The 22066-nt window shown below is 38.4% G+C and overlaps 6 protein-coding genes across 6 annotated transcripts; 4 read left to right on the plus strand and 2 right to left on the minus strand.

Annotated features, from left to right (window-relative positions):
- The first annotated feature begins 233 nt into the window (after nt 1-233).
- LOC111486921 (ferredoxin-thioredoxin reductase catalytic chain, chloroplastic-like) lies at nt 234-3307 on the plus strand. Its single transcript, XM_023134088.1, has 6 exons — nt 234-489; nt 713-825; nt 1551-1600; nt 1710-1781; nt 2389-2449; nt 2830-3307. The coding sequence occupies exons 1-6, from the start codon at nt 396-398 to the stop codon at nt 2872-2874; spliced, it is 435 nt and encodes a 144-aa protein (XP_022989856.1). The 5' UTR covers nt 234-395; the 3' UTR covers nt 2875-3307.
- A 635-nt stretch (nt 3308-3942) lies between these two features.
- On the plus strand, nt 3943-7736 carry LOC111486918 (ankyrin repeat and SAM domain-containing protein 6-like). The gene is made up of 7 exons (XM_023134085.1): nt 3943-4288; nt 4443-4576; nt 5032-5081; nt 5178-5710; nt 5854-5934; nt 6176-6238; nt 7496-7736. The coding sequence occupies exons 1-7, from the start codon at nt 4244-4246 to the stop codon at nt 7577-7579; spliced, it is 990 nt and encodes a 329-aa protein (XP_022989853.1). The 5' UTR covers nt 3943-4243; the 3' UTR covers nt 7580-7736.
- Nucleotides 7737-9280: 1544 nt separating this feature from the next.
- LOC111486917 (U-box domain-containing protein 40-like) lies at nt 9281-11131 on the plus strand. The gene has a single exon (XM_023134084.1). It carries the CDS (start codon nt 9475-9477, stop codon nt 11110-11112), a length of 1638 nt encoding a protein of 545 aa, XP_022989852.1. The 5' UTR covers nt 9281-9474; the 3' UTR covers nt 11113-11131.
- A 238-nt stretch (nt 11132-11369) lies between these two features.
- On the minus strand, nt 11370-12460 carry LOC111486919 (peroxidase 31-like). The gene has a single exon (XM_023134086.1). The coding sequence runs from the start codon at nt 12433-12435 to the stop codon at nt 11470-11472; it is 966 nt and encodes a 321-aa protein (XP_022989854.1). The 5' UTR covers nt 12436-12460; the 3' UTR covers nt 11370-11469.
- A 4381-nt stretch (nt 12461-16841) lies between these two features.
- On the plus strand, nt 16842-19322 carry LOC111486916 (xyloglucan glycosyltransferase 4-like). The gene is made up of 4 exons (XM_023134083.1): nt 16842-17474; nt 17562-17870; nt 17944-18348; nt 18423-19322. The coding sequence occupies exons 1-4, from the start codon at nt 16842-16844 to the stop codon at nt 19062-19064; spliced, it is 1989 nt and encodes a 662-aa protein (XP_022989851.1). The 3' UTR covers nt 19065-19322.
- A 1320-nt stretch (nt 19323-20642) lies between these two features.
- LOC111486920 lies at nt 20643-21938 on the minus strand. Its single transcript, XM_023134087.1, has one exon. It carries the CDS (start codon nt 21422-21424, stop codon nt 20873-20875), a length of 552 nt encoding a protein of 183 aa, XP_022989855.1. The 5' UTR covers nt 21425-21938; the 3' UTR covers nt 20643-20872.
- Nucleotides 21939-22066: the final 128 nt, after the last annotated feature.

The raw sequence follows: 22066 nt of genomic DNA on the forward strand, positions 1-22066 counted from the left end.
TTTTTTTTTTTTTTGCATTGATTTCAAATTCGAAGATAGAATTAAAAAAAAAAAAAAAAAAAAGAAAAGATTTCATGGTTATTATAATTGGCCCGATGACATGGACGGGTTTGTCATGGGCCCAAGGCCCGGAATCATATCAAATCCGAACCGAGTGGTTCGGAGAGCTCGCTCCCTGATATTTGGGATGTGTGGAATGGCGTCCTCCCCAGAATTTTCTATTAAATTCAATTATCTTCGTTTCAGAAAATTAATTACAATTATAATCCCTTTACTCCCACAATATTTAACAACAAAGAAGAAAGAAGTATGAACAAATCCACAGATTATCCTTCTTCTTCCTCCTCCCAATTTACAGATTTATTCTCTTCCTCGTCTTCTGTTGCTTTGTCCTAATGATTCTACAAGCTTCGTCGTTCAATATCGCCGTTCCACTCTCCGGTTCTTCCACCGGACGTTCCCGTCACAGCCATGTCGTTCGAGCTCAAGGTAATTATATAGCCGGTTTTTTTAACTGATTCTAAATCTTGTTTTACTGTTGTATGGAATTTATCTTTTCAAATCTCGACATTCTAGTGCCAATTTTTGATTGCTGTATCCTTCTCTGTGGATTCATTTAGATGTCCAACAACAAAGTTGTTCTTCTTGTTATTGTTCCTGTCTACCGCTTTTGGATATAGATAATTCGAATGTAATTTTTTTGTTACTTCAGGGGAACCGTCCGACAAGTCGGTCGAAATAATGAGGAAATTCTCGGAGCAGTATGCTCGCAAGTCAGGAACGTATTTCTGTGTGGACAAGGGGGTTACTGCTGTTGTAATCAAGGTTATTTTCTGAGATTTTCTTGTGGTATTATTTCCGTTACTTATAAATGGAATTTTCATTTTTCTGTCTTAATTCTATAGTCATGAAGTTGTTCGAGTGGCTTACATGATTGTGTTTTATCTGTTGAACTTTATGGAACATCTCATTGATTGTGTTAGACGAACACGACTCTCCACAATGGTATGATATTGTCCACTTTGAGCATTAGCTCTCATGGCTTTGCTTTGGGCTTCCCCAAAAGGCCTCATACTAATAGAGAGAGTATTCCTTGATTATTAACCCACGATCATTCTCTAAATTAGCCGATGTGAGACTTTCATCATCCAACCGATTGCACGCAAGGAATTGATAAGTTTTCTAGTTACTCATTCTCAAATTGAGCAATTTTTATTAGTTTGTGAAGCAATAGAGGAGAAGAAACTTCGATAGGTCTGTGCTCCCGCAGGTAGACGATAACTTTAAATGAAATTTGATTACCTATATTCTTTGAAAATATTTTTTCTTGACATTGCTGATAAAGTTCATGATGGAAGAGTTTAGTTTTACTGTGGCAAGTTGATTGCATAAGTTCCAGAAGTTTATAACTCGATGGACCTGTACTAATGGATCTGTGTATTTAGTCTCCGTTATGTTTATGGGTACAGTTGTATCGACATTAAATGAAATTGATTGAATGTCGTTGATCTGTAACTAGTGTAAGAGAAGCTCATATTAGATCTAAACAGGGACTGGCAGATCACAAAGATACATTGGGTGCACCACTCTGTCCCTGTCGGTCAGTGTTTATTATGCTTTGTAGAAATCCTGTTATATTTTCTGGAACTAATGGTAGTTCAAACTATCTTTAATGCAGAGTTAAATAGTTTGGTTATTTTTTTTTTCAGGCATTATGATGACAAAGCTGCTGAGGTTGCACAAGGTTTTTGGAATTGTCCATGTGTTCCAATGAGAGAAAGGTAAAATATGCACTTATATCATCGGGAAGTTTCTTTTTTGCGATCTGGAATTCATGAAACTATATACCTGCCTGTCTGCATTATACTCATAAAACGTTTATCACTTGATTTATTGACTGACTGAATGATCTGCATGATTCTGCTTGATAAGTCTTTATTCTTATGAAAGAGGAAGGAAAAGAGAAGGGGTGGGAGATTATGGCTATCCATTTTAATTTGTTTCTTAAGATAATGGGTGCTGAGACTTACAGTACTAGGTTATTAAACTTGGAAGTAAATACCTTGAGCCCTATACTGATTTTTCGCGGATGAAGAGCAGGGTTTAAATCTTTCATAAACTGACTTTGTTAGAACTATTTCCCATGGTCAGCTGGTAAACTAAATTTGTAGCCGGTTAGTCACACATAACCAAGCTGTTCACTCTAGCGAGTGAGGTTGTTTTTGTGTTCTATTCGATACCAGGAATATGGTAATAGCAGGCTGACTTTCAAAGCCCTTGGATATAGGAATGTTTCAGGAAGCAAGGAAATGTAGATGATAGGACGCTGTTACTCATTTTATTCCATATCAGGCACATCTGGTCTGAAAATTAACTTTTTCTTGGCAGGAAAGAGTGTCACTGCATGCTTTTCCTAACTCCTGAGAACGACTTTGCAGGCAACGACCAGGTAATTGTTATCAGTTACTCTTGATCCGAAAGATTATACTGATACTTCTAATTCATGGAAAGAATCTCAATGTAATGACTACAGACTGAATGACAATTCAATTTACCGGAAGGTGTATGATTTATTGTTAGACACTATTACCACTCCAGAATGCAACTGAATTTTCTTATTAATTTCATTAACTAGCTCTACTTCTTGAACACTATGCTAAATGTGAAGTTGGGAATTATCACAAGCTCTTTTAACCGGAAAAATTGAATATTAAGCTAAACTGCAAATATTATGTCTATTTACTTTGCACATGTTGCAACTATCCATTGTTTCTGTTGTGAATAATTTTTTCCTGCTCTCGTTGGATTTCTGATTCCTCTTTTCTGTAGGTGATCACCTTGGAAGATATCAAGGCAACAACAGCAAACATGTAACCTTCAATTTCCACTTGTTAATTTCATTCACAGTACTTCATATTGTGCTATGATGATTGAAAGGGGTGGAAATATACAAGTATAATTATGTATGTAACACTACATGCTGATGAGATCATGAATTGTTGTGCCATATCTGCCACTGACAAATGATTACATTTCTTTTCCATGGTATTTGTAACATGTAAGTTTTGACCCAACAATATTTGGTTTGGCTTAGTTTGGCTAGAACCATACATGGATGGGTGTTTTGGGAGAGGATCCAATGCTGGAGTGGTTAGTGGTGAAAAATATGAGTTAGGAGAAGGAACCCTATATGGATAGGTATTCCTTTCCGGGTTAGAGGTTTGAATTTGCATACTCCATATCTTTTCCTTTTATTTGCCATCGCAAAAGTAGTAATAATTATAATCAATAAAGATGTTGCTATTCCATTGTGAGCATAATGTAAATCTCCAATTTCTTATTTGAATTTTTGGTTCTTTAAGTTCGATCTACCCGATTAATTTTGAGGTTTGAACAATATAGGATTTTGCATTTATTTTTTCTTTTCTAAATCCTTGGTTAAGTTTTAAAAACTAAAAGAAATGGGTTTCAAAGTATTGTTTTTTTTTAAAGTTCACTCAATTTTTTTTTTATAATTTAGTCAAATGGGAAAAAAATATGTACTAATTATTTTTAGGAGGCTCTAATTTTCATCTCAATGCCAGGTCAGCAATGTTGTAAATACAATATCTTACTTTAGGGGCATGAAATAAAATTAATTCAGTCAATGGAGTTGGTAGCAATGTCGAGTAAATTTACAAAGTTTAGATGGTTTAATCGATAAATTTAATGTCTATTTAAAAATATTTTAAATGTTAAATTGTAAATTTAATTCTATTGATTATATCTATTAGAACCTCCTAAAACTTAACGGATTTTAATTTGATTTGATTTGATTATTGTTGAAGGAAAATAATAAATACAAACTAATATGAAATTTTGAGTATAGTAATATTGTTTTATGGATAATTAAAAATATTTTTGTAATTTCCTTAAGAAACTATTCATATAAATGCGAAATTTCGGTCTTCTACGATTTTCGATTTCAGGTGCCCTGGCGTTGTAGCCCAGCCCACACTGACTCCGCCAATTGGCTCAACAATTGCCGCGAACCGTAAGCGCGCGCCCCTCAACATCATCGTCTTCTTCATTCTTTTCCCAATTCCTGACAACAGCTTGATTATTATTCTAGGGTTTCGTTGCACTTCTGCTTTTGAATTTTCAATTCTTCCTTTCATTCTGTTCCATCCTTCTTTGTTTTAATTAGCTAGATAGGTTGAGCCCTCAGACCTTTTCAGAGGTCTACCGCGCTCGTTTCTCGGAGATGTCGAGGCCCCAAGTCACCATCACTCTCGGGCGCTCTGGTCAGGTAGTCGCATTTAGTTTGTTCAAGCGTCTTTTTAAAAAGTAAATAGGAAAGGCAGAGATTTTTCGAGTTTGCCTTCAGTTTTTCTTGTACCAGTTACGTCATCGATGATTATTGCACTTACTGAGCTTTTCTTTTTGTGATCGCATCATTTCAGGTGATAAAGAGAGGAGGTATAGCCTCAGACTTCGCACAATCGAACATTGATTCTGGATCAGAGTCAAGAAGAAAACGGTATCTTGAGAGATCAGCTGATAATGCTGAAGATTTGTTTTCGTCCGCGAATAAGAGGTTTGCTTTCTTTTTCTGTACTTCTGTATTGACTACTACTAGCATATACCTACCCGGGCATTCTTCCTTTTCTTTTATTTTCTTCGTAGCCCATATCTCCGGTAGGTCTGTAATTTTTCAGTTCAAACTTTTTCGTGTTCTCAGCTTTCACCTTGTTGTTTCTTCTTGCATTTATGGTGTACGTTAACTTGAAAAATTGAACAAATTGTTGGCCACTTGTTTCTTTCAGTTAATTTGATTTCATGCTCTAGAGACCTCCCTAATTGAAGTGCCGCTGTAGAGATAATAACGTTCCTTTTTATGAAGTATATTTTATGTCGTTGGAGTTTTGATTTTTCATACAGTGATTACTTTGTGGATTTTTATTCTTTATGAATCTCCTCATTTTATCTACGAATCTAGAACTAGTATATATTCTGAATTTTGCATGCCTTAATTAAGTATTCTCTTTGCAGGCAACGTGGAGATGGCTTTCCCTGGAGTTCAAATGGTGAAAGAAAAGACGGTAATGGCAAATTCTCTGCTTATATTATTGTATGTTTTTCTACACGTCTTGGTTTTCTTTGATCTCATGATTACTTCTGTTCTTATTTGAATAAAGCCTACAGAGTTGGTCAAAATGATCTTCGCTTGAAACTTATGCGCAAAAATCAATCCAAGAAATTCGGTATTGGAGAAGAACACTGGAGGATGAGTTTACACCATCAATTATCAAAAAATTCGCTGGCCTCAACTAGTGGAGATGTATTACATGGTAGGCATGAATTTAGAGGGAGCAGTCTTATAAGGCGACCACATGCTAGAGAAAGTGCCGATGATCTATACCTAGAACAGTCACAGAGGAAAAGTGCTGTTTCATATGTTGATAGATTGAGAGTTAGATCCCCAGATGGGATCATGAAAAGGTCCATCGGGCTTTCACCACCTAGATACAATGGTGAGTTCAGGAGAACCTCATCTATTATGGAAGCTGATCGTTCAAAAGGTGAATGGTTTTTCAAAAACAGCGTTGCTGATAGTTATAAGTCTGTAGACTCTGCACCTGGGAAACTGAAAGCCGCCCTCCCTGTGTCTGGAAAGGGAGTTAAGGATGTCCCACCAATAAGTGGCAGCATGCAGAGAAGTTCCACAATGGTATACCCTTTGACCGTTTTTGCTTATTGGCCTAATTTAATGTGCCAGCTCAATTTATTAAGTTTTATAATCTTATAGATTAGCTCATCTTTGATGCCGGATTGAGCCTTTTGTTGATAAGCCTTGTTAATGATTGTTTACAGGGGGAGGGTTCTCTTTCTGTTGCTGGCTTGTTGAATTCACTTGGTTTGGGGAAATATTCCATTCATTTTCAGGCAGAAGAAGTAAGTCATCTCTGCTTGTATATTGTTTTTCAGTATTGCCGAATGTATGTATTTTCTTGAAAGTTAAAGTTCTTTTTCATTAATCGATCAGAAGTTTATATCTGGTTAAAAAGAAAACGTTATAAGATGTAGAACGGTAGATTCTGTAGCATACAACAAATGGGTTTCTTTTACCATATGAATGTTATGTATGGTGTTCCTTATGCTTGTCTATGGACTTTTTAATGCTTGTATCTTGCAGATTGATATGACAGCTTTGAGACAGATGGGAGACAAGGATCTTAAAGAGTTGGGGATACCAATGGTAATTCCATTTCCCTGGCATTCTACGATTGTCAAACTCTAATTGAAAAAACATTTTTTTGCTTTCCAACTTACTTTTAGTCCTGTATGTGGCGTGCTTGCCTAACTGCGATTTTGATAAGCCCTGTTAGTTGAGAACTAGCGTGTCATACCATCAAGTTTAAGTTGACAGAGGTTTGGGTTTGCGAGTGAATAGCCTTAGGATTTATTCAACATGTCCTGGACTGGAATTTTGAATGTTCCATGAGCTTCCAAGTGTTATAATTCTATAGGCCTTACTAATGTTGCTCGAGTATACTTCATAAAATTGAAAGCTATTTTTCATGGGAATGGATATGAGATAGATAGGGCTTGTAAATTAGTTTTAATTCATAATTACTGAATTCCAGAATCAATTAATTTGCTACACTTTGATAAATTACTTTGTAACGTTAAAATTACCTAATCTTTAAATTATTTTTCAATGACTTCAATTTTTTGAACTCTAACTTTGATTATACTTAACTGAAAAAATAACTCTGCTAATATTGATTGGTACTAAAATTATATTGAATAATTACTAATTTGTCTTACGTCAACTGATAAATTAACTAATTTCATTGAAGAAGCAACCATTTTATTGTACTTGAATTGATTACATCAATTAGTTAAGACATATGATCTCATCTTCTCAACAAAAAAAAAAAAAAAAATCAGCTTATTAATTATTTTACTTGGCTTGAGTTATAGTTCTTATTTATGACTAATTTATCAACTCTGAAACTTCTGTTCATACTATATTGGTTTATTTTACTTAATTTTACTATTATTAATACAATAACGAAGATATGAAATCCTAAGCAAAGATCCATTCAACTAATGCAGTATTATTGAAGTTTTCTATCTATGTACCACCAAATTCATTTTGTTTCTAGATGTCGTTTTTTCATTCAAACCTTAAACGAATGCTCCTAAAGGATACTGATAGGGTCAATAATACTACCATAGTCTGAAGTGGCTTGGTTTTTATGTTATATTGTTTATGTAATTGTTTTCATCTGTCGCATTATCATTTATCTGATTATTAGTACTGCCAAAGAAGAATGTGTCATATGCACTGTGAAATCATTTGATAAAAGTACTCTATACCAGTGTACGTGGTAGTTTCCTCCTAACTAGTCTAGTTTAATGATTTCACTTGGAACTTCAATATCATCCAAGCTTGTTGTATGCATTGGAAATTTAATTTGAACCCTCACATGATACTTCTATTTAACAGGGACCAAGGAAAAAGATTCTTCTTGCCCTGTTGCCCCGTTCTAAGCAGCGGCCGCCACCACCATTCTCAATTGGACGAGCGTAGAGTTCTGGATCACTCGTGTCTATCGTCTGAAATGTTTACGGGTGTATTCCTTTTGTAAATTAAAGCCCTCTTTGGGGATGTTTTTATCTGTATGTATGAACATTTTGAGGATAAATTTAAGCAGCAGAATCAATTGTGTATAGTGCCTTCATTGACCTCTGCCTTACTAGTGCTGTTCTTAGCATGCGTGGATAGAACTTTTAATAATTTACTTATTGAGAGTGGACTCATTGAATACCCTACTCATTAGGTATTGAGAATGGAATAAATCAATACCCAATTCATTAGGTCTCATTAGATTAGAATTTCATAAAACACAACTAGTTGACAAATCTTTGAAACTCATCACGTCTTGAATTACACCGATACGCTTGAACCTTGAGATGAGACTTGTTGCGTTTGTGCGTTTTCTCACATACCAGGTAGTAGAACAGACCGAGAAGGCTTCATTATAACTCTGTAGATGCTACTCATGCTACAAACTAGAGCATTGTGGAAGAAGGAATTGTGACTGGCAACATCAGTCGAAAAGGTACTTCATATATCTTTGCTTATTTGCTTCAATGGCTACTATTTTCTTATTAACATCTGAATAAGAGGAGATCAAGAAGATCGACCACATGTAGTGTACGTTTCTGGTGATGATCTTTCGTGGCTGCTTCTGTTTTCATCTGAAAAAAACAGGTGAGTTTTTCTAAGAAAGGAACATGGGTAGCCAGTGAAGGTTTTCTCCTCTCTCCTATCTTAATGTGAACTTGATCTGTGTTTATTCTTTCAATTTGTTCAAAAAGTGATGTTGGACCTTACTGGAATTAGAGCATCAGATTCCTCGATGACAATGATGGAGTGCTCTTTGAAAGTCTATCAGTTACTTTTAAATAGTCTGCTTTTACACTTTACATCCATGCCTCCTTGAAAGTCCATTGAGAATAAAGCCAAATGGATTGTTTTGTTTATTGCTTAGAGAGAAGTGAAAGCAGAGCGGAGTGGTAACATGTGGACTAATTTCTTTGGCTTACAGAAGAATGGAAAGCAGTAAAGAGTCAAAAGGTGCTACCCTTTACCCACTTATTTAATCTCGTACCATAAAAAAATTGAGTTCCTGGTTAATTGCACTGTCAAGTTCTCTCATTGTATCTTTAGGAAAACTACCTTTCCTAAGGTCGGTTTATTACAGGATTTAGTGGGCCAATATGGGGGTTTAAAGATTATATTTTGTTGCACCACTTTAGTTGGAATTTTTATTTGAACTTTATATGGTTGTTTTCATTAATAACCAAGGATAGGCTTTTGTTTGGAATCTAAAGGGAGGGCCAAACACATCTCATATGGTACTAACTTAGGAAACAGTCGAGAAAAAGTCATCTGCCACTTTGTGCACAAAAGAACCCTTTTTGTAAAGTTAAAAGAACATAATTGAGATTTGAATTAGGGTTAGGAAGAGAAGAGTAGTGTGGCCAATGTTCTTGATCTTTCTTTACAGTTTGAATTGACTGTCAACTGATATTTAATCAATTTATCATTTTATTGGAAGATTGTAGCATAAATATGAGGGCTTTTCTAAATTTCTTAGGTGAGTAGAAAAAAAGAAGATTTTAGAAATTTAAATTTCTTTGCTTTGCAAGTTGTTATAACTCGAATAAAATGTTAGTGGAACAGAAATGAACTTTTTAATGGGTTTTCTCTTACCTATTTATTTTTATTAGTTTAGAACAACGATTAGTTATTTGTTAACTTCACCAAAACTCAGCCGCTGTTCAGTTACCCACAGAATTCATGGAGCTTCAGGATCAATTCATGTAGCCGTTTCACTGACGAGTCACAGAGGCTATCTTCTTTGCGCTCGTTTAAAGGGTTTTGTAGAGAGACCGGAAGTCTGAAGCTGAGAATCGGAAATGGAGTTTCAGGAGGGTTTGATGAAGTTTATGGTCCATAGACATACTCAACCTAATTGGGCTTTCGAGAAAAATTCTCCATCGGTTGCAGTTTCAGAGATAACCAGTAGTCCTACACGGAAATGGCGGATCTTCAGTCGGTCGTCTTCTTCCCCCTTTTCGTCCAAACCCCAATTGAAGGAAATACCCAAAGAATTGCTCTGTCCCATTTCGGGGTCTTTAATGGCGGACCCTGTAATTGTCTCCTCTGGCCACACATTCGAGGCCGCCTGTGTTCAAGTTTGTAAAGATTTCGGCTTCAAGCCTACTTTGTTAGATGGTTCGAAGCCGGATTTCACCTCTGTAATCCCGAATCTGGCTCTGAAATCCACCATTTTCAACTGGTGTAAAAACTCGTCCTCTAAACCCCCAAAACCACTCGATTTCTCCTCCGCCGAAAAGCTCGTTGGTAAGTTCATGGCAGACCACAGGAAAAGCGACGACGAATTGATTCAAGGGGTTGCAGAGAATCCTGTGGTTCGACTCAACCACACCGCCACCGAGGTCACTCGTCGGGCATCTCATTTCTACTCGAGCTCCGATCAATCTGTCGCCGCCGTTCCGAGTCTACCCCTTCCTCTCGCGACTCGACCGAGTTGTTCTTCTTCTGAAATTGAGATCTCTACTCTGAACTCCACTGAAGAAGAAGAGATCCTCACGAAGCTCAAAAGCCCTCAGGTTACTGACATTGAAGAGGGTGTGGTTACGCTGAGAAAAATCACGAGAATTCGAGAGGACACTAGGCTTTATCTCTGTTCCCCTTTGATTCTCTCTGCTCTTCGGTCTCTTATCGTCTCAAGGTACAGCAGCATTCAGGTGAATTCAGTTGCAGCACTGGTGAATCTGTCCTTAGAGAATATGAACAAGGTCAAGATCGTACGGTCGGGATTTCTCCCCAATTTGATCGATATTCTTAAAACGGGTTCCCCGGAGGTTCAGGAACATGCCGCCGGTGCCATTTTCAGCTTAGCTCTCGACGACGACAATAAGACGGCGATCGGCGTATTGGGTGCTCTGCCGTCATTGATACGGCTGTTGGTATCCCACTCGGAGCAGACCCGACACGACTCGGCTCTTGCTCTGTACCACTTATCGCAAGTTCAGAGCAACCGTTCGAAGCTAGTGAAACTTGGGTCGGTGCCGGTTTTTCTCGGGATGGTAAAATCCGGCCTCATGGTCGGCCAGATTTTTCTGATATTGTGTAATTTAGCAGCGTGTTTCGAGGGTCGTGCGGCGTTGTTGAACTCCGGCGCGGTGGAATGTTTAGTGGGGATGTTAAGAGAGAACGAGTTGGACTCCGAGTCGACACGGGAGAGTTGCGTGGCGGTTCTGTTAGAACTGAGTTACAGTAATTTGCGGTTCAAAGGTCTGGCCAAAACCGCCGGAGCAATGGAGGTTTTCACGGCGGTGGAGGAAAACGGAAGTGAGAGATTACAAGAGAAGGTGAAGAGGATCATGGAGTCCATGAAAGTCAGAGAGGAAGAAGCTGAGAATGTTAATTGGGAGGAATTGCTAGACTCGGGCTCTTTCAGCAGCCAAGCTCGGTGTCGACTGGTCGCCGGAATGGATAGGTCCTCCGCCAACTCGTCCGAGCTCTGAATTTGTACAGTTCGGATTTTTGAAAAAATCATTTTGGGTTGTGAATATTAGTGAAAGTAAACCTTTTTCTTCTTGTTATTCTTCACTTGGTTCCTTTTTTGTTTCTTCCCGATGAAGATGCCAAGTTAAAGCATTCTGGTTCATTCAATCTGAAGAACTCCATTTTTTAAAATTATGATCTGTGGGTTTCTTTATTTCATTTCAGTTCAATGCTTGTAAGATTCATTCATGATTTTGATGAAAAAGGAACAGAACAATGGCGATATCTTCACTTTACTTTGGATCTTATAATAATCAATCATAAACAATCAAAAAGAGGGGTATAGAATCGAAATTGGAATGAAACACGAATTCAGATCAGTTGAAGGCATCGCACCTGCGTCTAATTTCTCCTTGGTTTCCCAGTTTGACGCCATAGCCACCGAGCTTCACCATTGCTCGAGAAAACGCGTCGAAGAAGGCTCTCTCATCTGCAGCGTATTTCTCCACCCACGGCCGTGTTCTTGAATCGCTGTAAAATCCGCCGTCGGATTTCAGAACCCCTAACCCCTTCTGCAAATTCTTGAAATACATGTTGTCGAATTTGTTCGGCGTCATTATGTCGTTGAAAACGGACAGAGTCGGATTCTTCTGGTAATCAGCGCAAGCTCTCTGTAACCCTAATGCGAATCTAGGGTTATAATGGCTGTCGTAGGGCGGGGATTTGGTGTAATTGAAGATCCCAGACGTGAACTCCTTGCAATGCGAGAAGCCAATCGAATGAGCGCCGCTTAACGCCACCATTTCCTGAACTGAAAATCCTTTGGAGCCGAACATTCCAATGATCTCCGAGACACTCATGGAGGGTCTGGGCAGAGTGCCTTCAATGGCGGCGGCTCTGGAAATTTTCGCGTCTTTTCGGCCGAGAAAGACGGTGTAGTACGGGCCGCCAACCATAGTGAGGAGGTCGCGAGTGGCGGTGGCTAGAATGTCAGCACAGGAGACGGTGTTGGGGCAGGAGAGTTCGAGGGCGGTTTTGGCTCGGACGACGACGTCGAAGGCGTCGCCGGGGAGGGAGAGGTTGATGTCAGCGTCGCGCTCGGCGGAGTTGAAAGGGGTGGAGGAGATGAGGATAGAGGCATCGCAGCCGTTGGGGAGACAGTCGTGGAAGAAGAGGCGGAGGGTGGCGGCAGCGGTGGTCGGGGTGGTGATTTGCTTGTTGGTGACGGTGTCGCGGATGATCTGAGAGAATGCAGGACAGGAATTGCGGTAGTAGTCGGCGAAGATAGTGGCAGTGGCGGAAGGAGTGAAGGCGGAGAGGAAAAGGAGAAGGAGAAAGGCCATGGCGGAGAGAGAGAGAGAGAGAGAGAGAGAACTGAAGAAGAAGAAGAAGAAGACGAGAGGGAATTGAGAGGGCCCAGTGGGTGAAGGATTTTGATTGTTGCGGCCATACGTTGGCTGCCGACGGCGTGGTGCAGGCAGGTGGATGAACCCAAATGTCTCTCACCTCACTCTAATCTCTACGGACAAACCTTACATCGCTTCCACTGATTTCACCAAACATGTCATCCATATGCCTTTCAGTTTCCTACCGCATTTGCATGTGATGCTACCATCTTATCTTTGGTCCCACTTATTTTAATTCATTCAATTTTACCTTTTTGTTTGGTTTTGGCCCATTCTCCTCTAACACTATTTATAACAGTAAAAGCCTATCAATATTGTCCACTCTAGTCCATTACATATGGTTATCAATCTCATGGTTTTAAAATTTAGTAGTGTGAGATTTTCACACTCTTATAAAAAAATGTTTAGTTCTACCAACGGTGTGAAAACCTCTCTCTACTAAACGTATTTTAAAATTGTGAAACTGACAACGATATGTAAAGCAATGTCTACTAGCAGTAGACTTAAGTTATTATAAATGATATTAAGAATTAAATACTGTGTGGTGTGCCTTAAAAAATCTTAACCCAAAAGTGTAAATTGTGGTATCTTATATTCAAACTCATTCTCTCATCAATATAGAATTGGGATCAAGTTGGTAGATACTAATGAAAACTTACTTGGAAGGTCCACATCAACAGCTCAATAGCAACTCATCTTAACAGCTAAGAAGAGCTTGGTTGATGCAATTGAGTGGCCCCTTTCCATTGTTTTATCATACATCTTCATCATCATTAAATGGGTATTTGAATTCCATGTCCCCAAGAACTTCTACCACGTGTGGATATTTAGAGATGAAATAAAAATAAAAGTATATAAGCAATGTGAATGGTCAAGTTGGATACGTAGTAGAAAGTTGTGTATTGAAATTGAAGTGGGTATCATAATAAGAAGAAGAAGAACATGAATCATGAAGCTTTTTATTTGCAAGCTTTGACATTATTGAAGCAGTTTTGACATTATTGACTAACGGGAGTAATGTTGTTGGACAAGAAGAACATGATCCTACTCCCTCACTCAGCTTCAGCTTCAGCTTTATGCCTTAATTGGTTCACTGCTGATGTGATCAGCATCAACCTGCCCCTCAACCTTCACATTGCTTCTCACACAGCCACAAGACGGGCTCGGTCCCATCCATGGGCATGACGAACCCTGGCACCCCGAGCCACTGCAGCATCTGTTGCCTGGATTCTGCATACACCCACCTCCATTTTGCACACAAGGAGGGTTGTTGTAGTCGCCGCCGCCGCTGCCACCGCCGCAATTCCCGGTGTGATCGAAATTGCAGCAGTCCTGCGCGTAAGGCAGAAGATGGCCGACGATGTCACTCTGGGCAATGGGGACGTGGAGAGGTTCTTGATTGGGGAAGGCAAGGTGAAGGGTGGAGAAGAGCATAAAGAGAGTGAGGAACTTGGATTTAGAGAAGGCCATTTGTAGTGGTGGTGTGTGTGTGTGTTTGAAAGGGAAGATGGGGCATGGCCTTTTATATGGGTTTGATGGGTATGAAGAAAATGCATAGGCAACAAGAGCGTTGTGTGGATTCTTCTTTAATTCCTTGGAATTCGGAGGCCATGTTTGTGTGAACTCTTTCTTATTATGTGCTGCTCCCATTCAATTGCATATAACAAATCACCATTAGATTACAATTCATATTTCAATCCTTTAAATCATACTATGTTCTGGGTGCCTAATAAGCCCATAGACTACTATTAGGCCCACTTTCTTGCAAGCCCTAAAAATGGTTAAAACCTAATTCATTATTGATTATAGAGAAGAAGAATTGGAAACATTTTCGGGAAAACACGAAACAGAAAACCCAAGAAGGTAGGGAGCTCACGTGGGTTTAGATTGTTACAAATGGTATAGAGCTAGACATCGGGCAATGTGTCAACAAAGACGTGGACCTTAAGGGATGAATTGTGAGATTTCATATAGATTAGAGAGGAGACCTCTCTCTAACAGACGCATTTTAAAATCTTTAAGAGTAAGTTCAGTGGAAGAGAGGAGACCTCTTTAACCAACACATTTTAAAATTTTGAGAGGAAGTGGAATGGAAGACAATGATTTAGATAGCATAATGGTGTGTATATATTCGTACTGACATTTCTAACAAATATAGAGTCGTTTGAATTCGTGTAACTTACCATTGAAACTAACTTTTTTCACGAGCTATGTTTTGAATGACTTAGACTAATAAAATTTCAAAATAACCGATGAATTCTAAAGGGTGTGGTGGAGCCAAGAGAGAGACAGAGAATTGAGAAAGGGTTTAGGGGCATGGTCTTCTGGTGAGAGGGCAGAAGCCTTAAATGTGTACGTCTTTGTTCCAACCCCCTCACATGTTTCTACCTGTCTATCTTCTTTTTCTCTTATAAACCTCTCCCTCCCCACCACCACACACCTCTCCCTTTCGAGAGAGACAAGAACGGGGAGGTAGAGTTCGAGCAAGAACGTTGAGAATTATTGAGAAAGGAGTTCTACATCAGCTAATTAAGGAGTTTATAATAAATTTATAAGAAGTTTTACTCCAAATGAACTATATCATACTATTGTGGAGAGTTGTAGTTACTAACAGAAAATGGATCGAAGGAAAGGAAGAGGATTTAGAGAAGTGGGAGCACATGGGGGCGAGTAATTAAGGAAGAAGACAGGCAATTCAGCGATGTGAGTGTGTGTGGCCAACAAGAGAAGTCGGGTTTATACGACATACACTTAGAAGTATGCATATTGAAGATTGGAAGACCAATGGGCATGTGTTTGATTTGATCTGACCATATGCTTATGTTTGAAAATTAATTGATTGAGATGTGAATCTGGTAATTATGGTCTATCATATTAATATTATGATAATGTGTATGCAATAATTCTTTATTTTTTTTAGAGGAAAACTTTATTATAAAATTGAATGTCAGATTAAAGCATAATAAAATATGCTTTACTTGAGATGACATAGAGTTAAATCTACATAAAGTGAGACATTGGATGCTGAGCTCACTATTATTCAATGCAAAACTTAAATTAACTTAGCTTACTCTTCATTAAATTCTCTCCCTCATATTAAATATCATTAATTAGTCAAACCTATAAATTATTACTTTTTCTAACTTTAAAGTTTAAGACTATAAAATTATATTTTATACATGAATGAACCGAAATCACATTCGAATAATTAAGATAAAATAATTGGAAGTCACTACTTATACGGTATATTCCAACTCAAGAATTAATATAATTTTATTTCATTAATTTTGTGTAATACCGGCCAAACATTGATGACCCACTTGAATATAAAATAATATCTAAAATGTACCCCACAAAATACTAATATTGGCCTTCCTCCACCGCCAATTAGAGTAAAAATATAAACTCAGAGCTTGGCATTGGTCATATGACCGATCGACATACATCATTTATCACAATTACACTTTTTTGAAATTCATAAAGTAATTATGTAGCATTTACTCTTGTTTCGTCGTTGACTAAATCAGTCAACTCAAACTTAAATCACCAGTGGCACAAAGAACTTATCTGGCAACTTTTACTACCGATCTTAAAGAATGTTACATGTAAATTAAAGAATAATAATAGACCACGTGACAACATGAAAGTATGATTAAGTGATAGAGAGAGAGAAGAAAAAAACAATAATTAAAAGGGGAAAATTGTTGTCTTAATAATTACATAATCACATACCCAAACCTTAGCAATATAATAATTAGCTAATGTAATCAGACTCCCATTAAAGTTAAGATAATAGATCAGATATCATCACTATTTTTCACATAAATTTCTACAATTTTTTTTTTTTTTTTTTTTTTTTTTTTTTTTTTTTTTTTTTTTTTTTTTTTTTTTTTTTTTTTTTTTTTTTTTTTTTTTTTTTTTTTTTTTAAGTTTTCGTTTTCATTGAAAAGGTGTTCTTAATTTTGTTCTGAAATTGTTCTCTTCTGCTACAGTAGGGCTGATCGTAATGGCCCTACTCAACACAAACAAAATTATTTTTTCAAAAAAAAAAAAGAAAACCCTTTGTTCTTCCTTTATGAGTCGTTGAGCTGAGCAAATTGAGATCCATTTCTTCTCTGTTTTGTTCTGTCAACTCTCATGGGAAACTCCCCCTCACCTTCTGGATTCGGTTTCCCTTTAATAATTTAAACCCCATTTCTCAGATCTCTCATTTCCCCATACTAAAAATCACACTTTTCTGACGATTTCTCCTCTCCTTTCTTCTTCCAACTCAAAATTCCGCATCTGGGTGTTTCTTCTCTTGCTCTGTTTCTTCCCAGTTCTTCATTTGAATCCATACCCAGATGGCTCCCACCTCTCTTGTGGTCACAATCGAGAAGAACTTACTGGAAATCAATGGCTCTGATTCTTTGTTGCTTCCCGAGAAGCAGAAGGCTGCCAGTCCCAAGCAACTCACCTGGGTTCTTCTCCTCAAAGCTCACAGAGCTCTGTTTTTCTTCTCGTGGTTCGCCATCACTGTCAAGACTCTGTTTGCTTCTGTTAAGAAGCGCATTGCTCATGCGGATGTTAACGAAGAGGGTTCCAAGAGCCGAGGGAAGTTGTATAGGTTCATTAAAGCTTTTCTCGCTATTTCTATTGTGGGTTTGATTGTTGAACTTATTGCCCATTTCAAGAAATGGAATCTGCGAATGATTCAGCCATTGGAGCTCGAGGTTCATGGGCTTCTCCAATGGTTTTATGTCTCCTGGCTTTCGTTTCGAGTTGATTACATTGCTCCATTGGTGTTAATGCTTTCGAAATTCTGCATTGTTCTATTCATGATCCAATCTCTTGATCGCCTCGTTCTCTGTGTTGGCTGCTTTTGGATCAAATTCAAGAAAATCAAACCCATCATTCAAGATGACGCTTATGATTTGGAAGACGCTTCAACTTTTCCGATGGTTTTAGTTCAAATCCCAATGTGCAATGAGAGAGAGGTAATGAATCGAAAACTTCCCTGATTTCTCTTTTGAGCACTAACACTTGATCTGATTTGTTGTGATTTGTTATCACCATTGAAATAGGTTTATGCACAATCAATTGCTGCTGCTTGTGAGCTTGACTGGCCGAGGAATCGGATTTTGATTCAAGTTCTTGATGATTCAGACGATGGAAATCTTCAGCGTTTGATCAAAGAAGAAGTTCTGTCATGGAATTCAAAGGGTGTTAATATTGTTTATAGACATCGATTGATCCGAACTGGGTATAAAGCTGGGAATCTCATGTCCGCCATGGCTTGTGATTATGTTAAAGATTATGAGTTTGTAGCTATTTTGGATGCTGATTTCCAGCCCAACCCTGATTTCCTTAAACTCACTGTCCCCCATTTCAAGGTACTTATGAACTTTTCTTAATCAATGGAAGCTTTTGTGGAAGCTTGCTTACATGCTTTGAACATGTCAACAGGGAAATCCTCAACTCGGTCTCGTCCAGGCTCGGTGGGCGTTCGTTAACCGGGACGAAAACTTACTCACAAGACTTCAAAACATCAACTTGTGCTTCCATTTTGAAGTGGAGCAGCAAGTTAATGGGGCTTTCCTGAATTTCTTTGGATTCAATGGAACGGCGGGCGTTTGGAGAACACAAGCGCTTGAGGAATCTGGTGGCTGGCTCGAGAGGACGACGGTGGAAGATATGGATATTGCAGTTCGAGCTCACTTGAAGGGATGGAAATTCATCTTCCTCAATGATGTCAAGGTGCTGTGTGAATTGCCTGAATCATATGAAGCTTACAAGAAGCAGCAACACCGTTGGCATTCTGGTCCAATGCAGCTCTTCAGATTATGCCTTCCTTCCATCATTACTTCAAAGGTAAGCTCTCAAACACATTCCTATGTCGTATGATCGACTCGTTGAGCTTAAACCGATCGCTTGGATTTGTGCAGATATCAATATGGAAGAAGACGAACTTGATATTCCTGTTCTTTCTCCTGAGAAAACTCATACTTCCCTTTTACTCATTCACTTTGTTTTGTGTCATACTTCCATTGACAATGTTTATTCCAGAAGCAGAATTGCCTCTCTGGGTAATCTGCTACATCCCAGTCTTCATGTCACTGCTAAACATTCTTCCATCCCCTAAATCCTTCCCTTTCTTGATCCCATACCTCTTGTTTGAGAACACCATGTCTGTCACAAAGTTCAATGCCATGGTTTCGGGGCTATTCCAGCTCGGAAGTTCATACGAATGGATTGTGACTAAGAAGACAGGACGATCATCCGAATCCGACTTCCTGGCATTTGCCGAGCGCGAGTCGAAAACTACAAACGAGGAGAAGATTCTGAGGAGACATTCGGAGTCGGGACTCAAGTTGTTGAGTAAATTGAACCAACAAGAGAAGCAAATGGGTTCAAAGAAGAAGAGAAACAAGGTGTATAGAAAAGAACTGGCTCTTGCTTTTCTGCTGCTAACTGCATCAGCTAGAAGCTTGTTGTCAGCACATGGAGTTCACTTCTACTTCCTGCTATTCCAAGGTTTGTCATTCCTGGCGGTGGGTTTTGACTTGATTGGTGAGCAAATGAACTGAAAAAGTACCATTTGGAGTGAATTTGATGAAGTTTCTTTTGGTGTTTTAGGCCCTTATAAAAAAAACTGGGCAGAAATGAACTAAAAATGACAGATTTTCAAAAGGGTATTTGGTGTTTGAAAATTGGTAGATAAAGATTTTGGAGGTTTTCTGTTCAGTAAATTTGTACAATATAATGATACGATATAGTATTGTTAGTATATGGGTTTCAAACACAAAATAATGGGAATTCTGAGTCTAAGAGAGAAGTTATTTTGATGTTGTTCTTGTTTCTTCTTTTTATTTAGAAAAAGAGAATTTACATTATAATATATACTAAAAAAACTCCCCCTAATCTCGAACAAATTTGTCAGCCAGTTGTTCTCGAGTCTTCTTATATCCTATGAACACAAATCCGTGTTGTATTTTCTGGAGAATGAAATGACAATTCACTTTATTATGTTTAGTTCGCTCATGAAACACTCAGTTAGATGCAATTTTGATGTATTAAATGACTCGTAGCTCTCTATTTTTCTAGGACATGAAACAACATTATGTTTCTTACTCTTCCACGACATCAAATTTCCTCCTTCGAAAACATAACATCCGAAAGTTGATATTCTATGTTCCTTAGGATCCTACCCAAACTACACTTAAAAAACATTCGAACTTTCGAATGACCATGAACTTTATATAAGATTTCATGTCCAAGGGATGCCTGCTTGGTTCTTGCCATGTCTACAGAAGCAACTCCAAGAGTTAGGACACTGATGTGGCGTTGGCTTGCTAAAGCCAATACGACACTCTAAAAATTGATAACATTTCAATATGGTTAGAGAGCTTACTTGCACGTCTTCTCCTTGGCCTTTATATAGACATGAAGCTCAAAAAACTCATCCTTACGAGCAATCTGAGTGGTCCATTAGGTGTGAAGTTTATCTTCACTAAATTGAAAGAAAAACATGAATATGAACTATTCAATAAACATTATAATCATATAATAAGTACAAAAGTTAAAAAAAAGAATGCTCTTATATCGCTTTCAACATCATCATTATCATCACTTAGAACTTATTCCTTGAGCCCCTGATATCACTTTTGTAGCTATCTCACGAGGCATAAAGACTTGAAAGCCTCCATGTTTTCTATGGAGTAAGTCTCTCGTGATCTAAGGCATATCAAAATGTATCGAGTAAGCGATTGATGAACTCATACAGAATAAACAACTAATCAGAGAATGTTTATAGATAATTCAGGAAACAGATGAATCAGATCAACCCACGACGACCTCAATGGCAGACTGAACGAGGGTAGCTAAAGCATATGCTTCTACGAGAAAGAAACACGAGTACCGACATGAATACAGTGGAGACGAACATGAACTAATAACGGAGAAACTCAGAAAGGTTAGGCCATGAAGATATGGTTTGAATCAAAGATTCATTAACAAACATATGAGATTGAAATCTACCAAGCATTGTTTAATTCAAATACCTCTTTGAGTTAGATCTAGAGCAGAAAGTTTTAATAAGACTTTGGTGTTCATGATGCATTGCATACTGCAACTTGCAAGTACAATCGTTTATCCAAGAGCAATTATATGTGAAAGGCCTAAACCTTTAACATTCATTTCGTGTTTCAACAGAATCCAATGTGTTTATTAAATGAACTAGCAAGTAAGATTCAACTTGAATATAAAAGAGATCAAATTCATAACATGAAATACAAAATGCATCCTTATTTGTAATGCTCTAGCGCCTAAACAGGACCTCTAAAACAGCTACAATAAATTTAAGGTTGTACAAGTTCATAAGGAAGAACTATCAGATTCAAGCTTCGAGAGTGTTGCCAAGAACAAAAGAGAAGAGCTCTCGAACAGGGGAAAATTCCACCAACCCAATATCAATTGCATACCCGGATACTGGTAGCTTCAAATCCCTTAGAACACAAAATGCCTCAGCCATTCGAGCCTTGGGCACCTCCTGAGCAACAGAGCAATGGGGAATCCACGAGCCAAGGCGATATTCCTCTCCAGTTTCAATTCCTTCTTTCCTCATTGCTTCGCACAACTGGGACTGGAATTGGAGGAGTGAAATCGAAGGCGCTGGACCGAGAAAGAGAATGTTGTTGTCATTGGGAAGGCTGCCAATTGACGCTAAGGACAAAGGCAAAGGTTCCTGTTTCGAAGCGAAATTCTTAACGATGGATTCAACTTTTGTGGGTTCGAGGAAAGGGCTAGAAAATAGGGTAATGTGAGGGCGCGATTCAATTTCGATGAGTTGGGTACTGATTTGACGGCGAGCTAGTACATTCCAAGCCTTGAGAACCTGATTTTCAAGTGCCGGATCGAAATAGAGCTCGATCGCAAAGCCTTGTGACATCGCCTTAGAACACAAACTCCTCAAACTAAATTAGTGAACAACGGGGAGAAATAAACGAAACCCAGAAACAAGGAAATTCGAAACCCTAGAGATACAACACAAAGACCCAGAAGAAATCGATGAACCCAGATGCCCAAAAACCTAAATTTACGAGAAAGAGGTAAAAGAGAAATGGAAAATACAAATTTGAAGACGAGAGTTTCAGAAGGTTAGCGAAAAGGGGATGAGAAGTGGAAGAACAAAGGCAGGTAAAGCGTTGAAGTGAAGCTAAGAGTGGAAAATGGATGGGAAATTGAAAGAGGGATCAAGGGAAAGGCTCTGCAAGAGACCGTGGGAGTTGGAAAGCCACTTGCTAAGAGCCGAACCAGATTTGGTGTCCGCCGAGTGGATCGAAACGAGGAAGACACATGGAGAGAGGGAGGAAAGAGCGAGGGAAAGTGGGCATCGGTCGGCCCGCTTAAACCTCCGAGCCAACCAGCGTTGAACTTGAACCCGTTTGGTAGACCCAATTGTTCTTCAACACTTCTAAGGTTGAGTACGAATTTGAATTTCAATTTGTTTCTTTTTATCTCCTACCGCTAGCATGGTCTATTTTGACCTGTTAGGTATTACCAATTTTCGACGTGATATCTCACAATTCAT

The sequence above is a fragment of the Cucurbita maxima genome, unplaced genomic scaffold (assembly GCF_002738345.1).
Source record: "Cucurbita maxima cultivar Rimu unplaced genomic scaffold, Cmax_1.0 Cma_Scf00012, whole genome shotgun sequence".
Classification (NCBI taxonomy): Eukaryota; Viridiplantae; Streptophyta; class Magnoliopsida; order Cucurbitales; family Cucurbitaceae; genus Cucurbita; species Cucurbita maxima.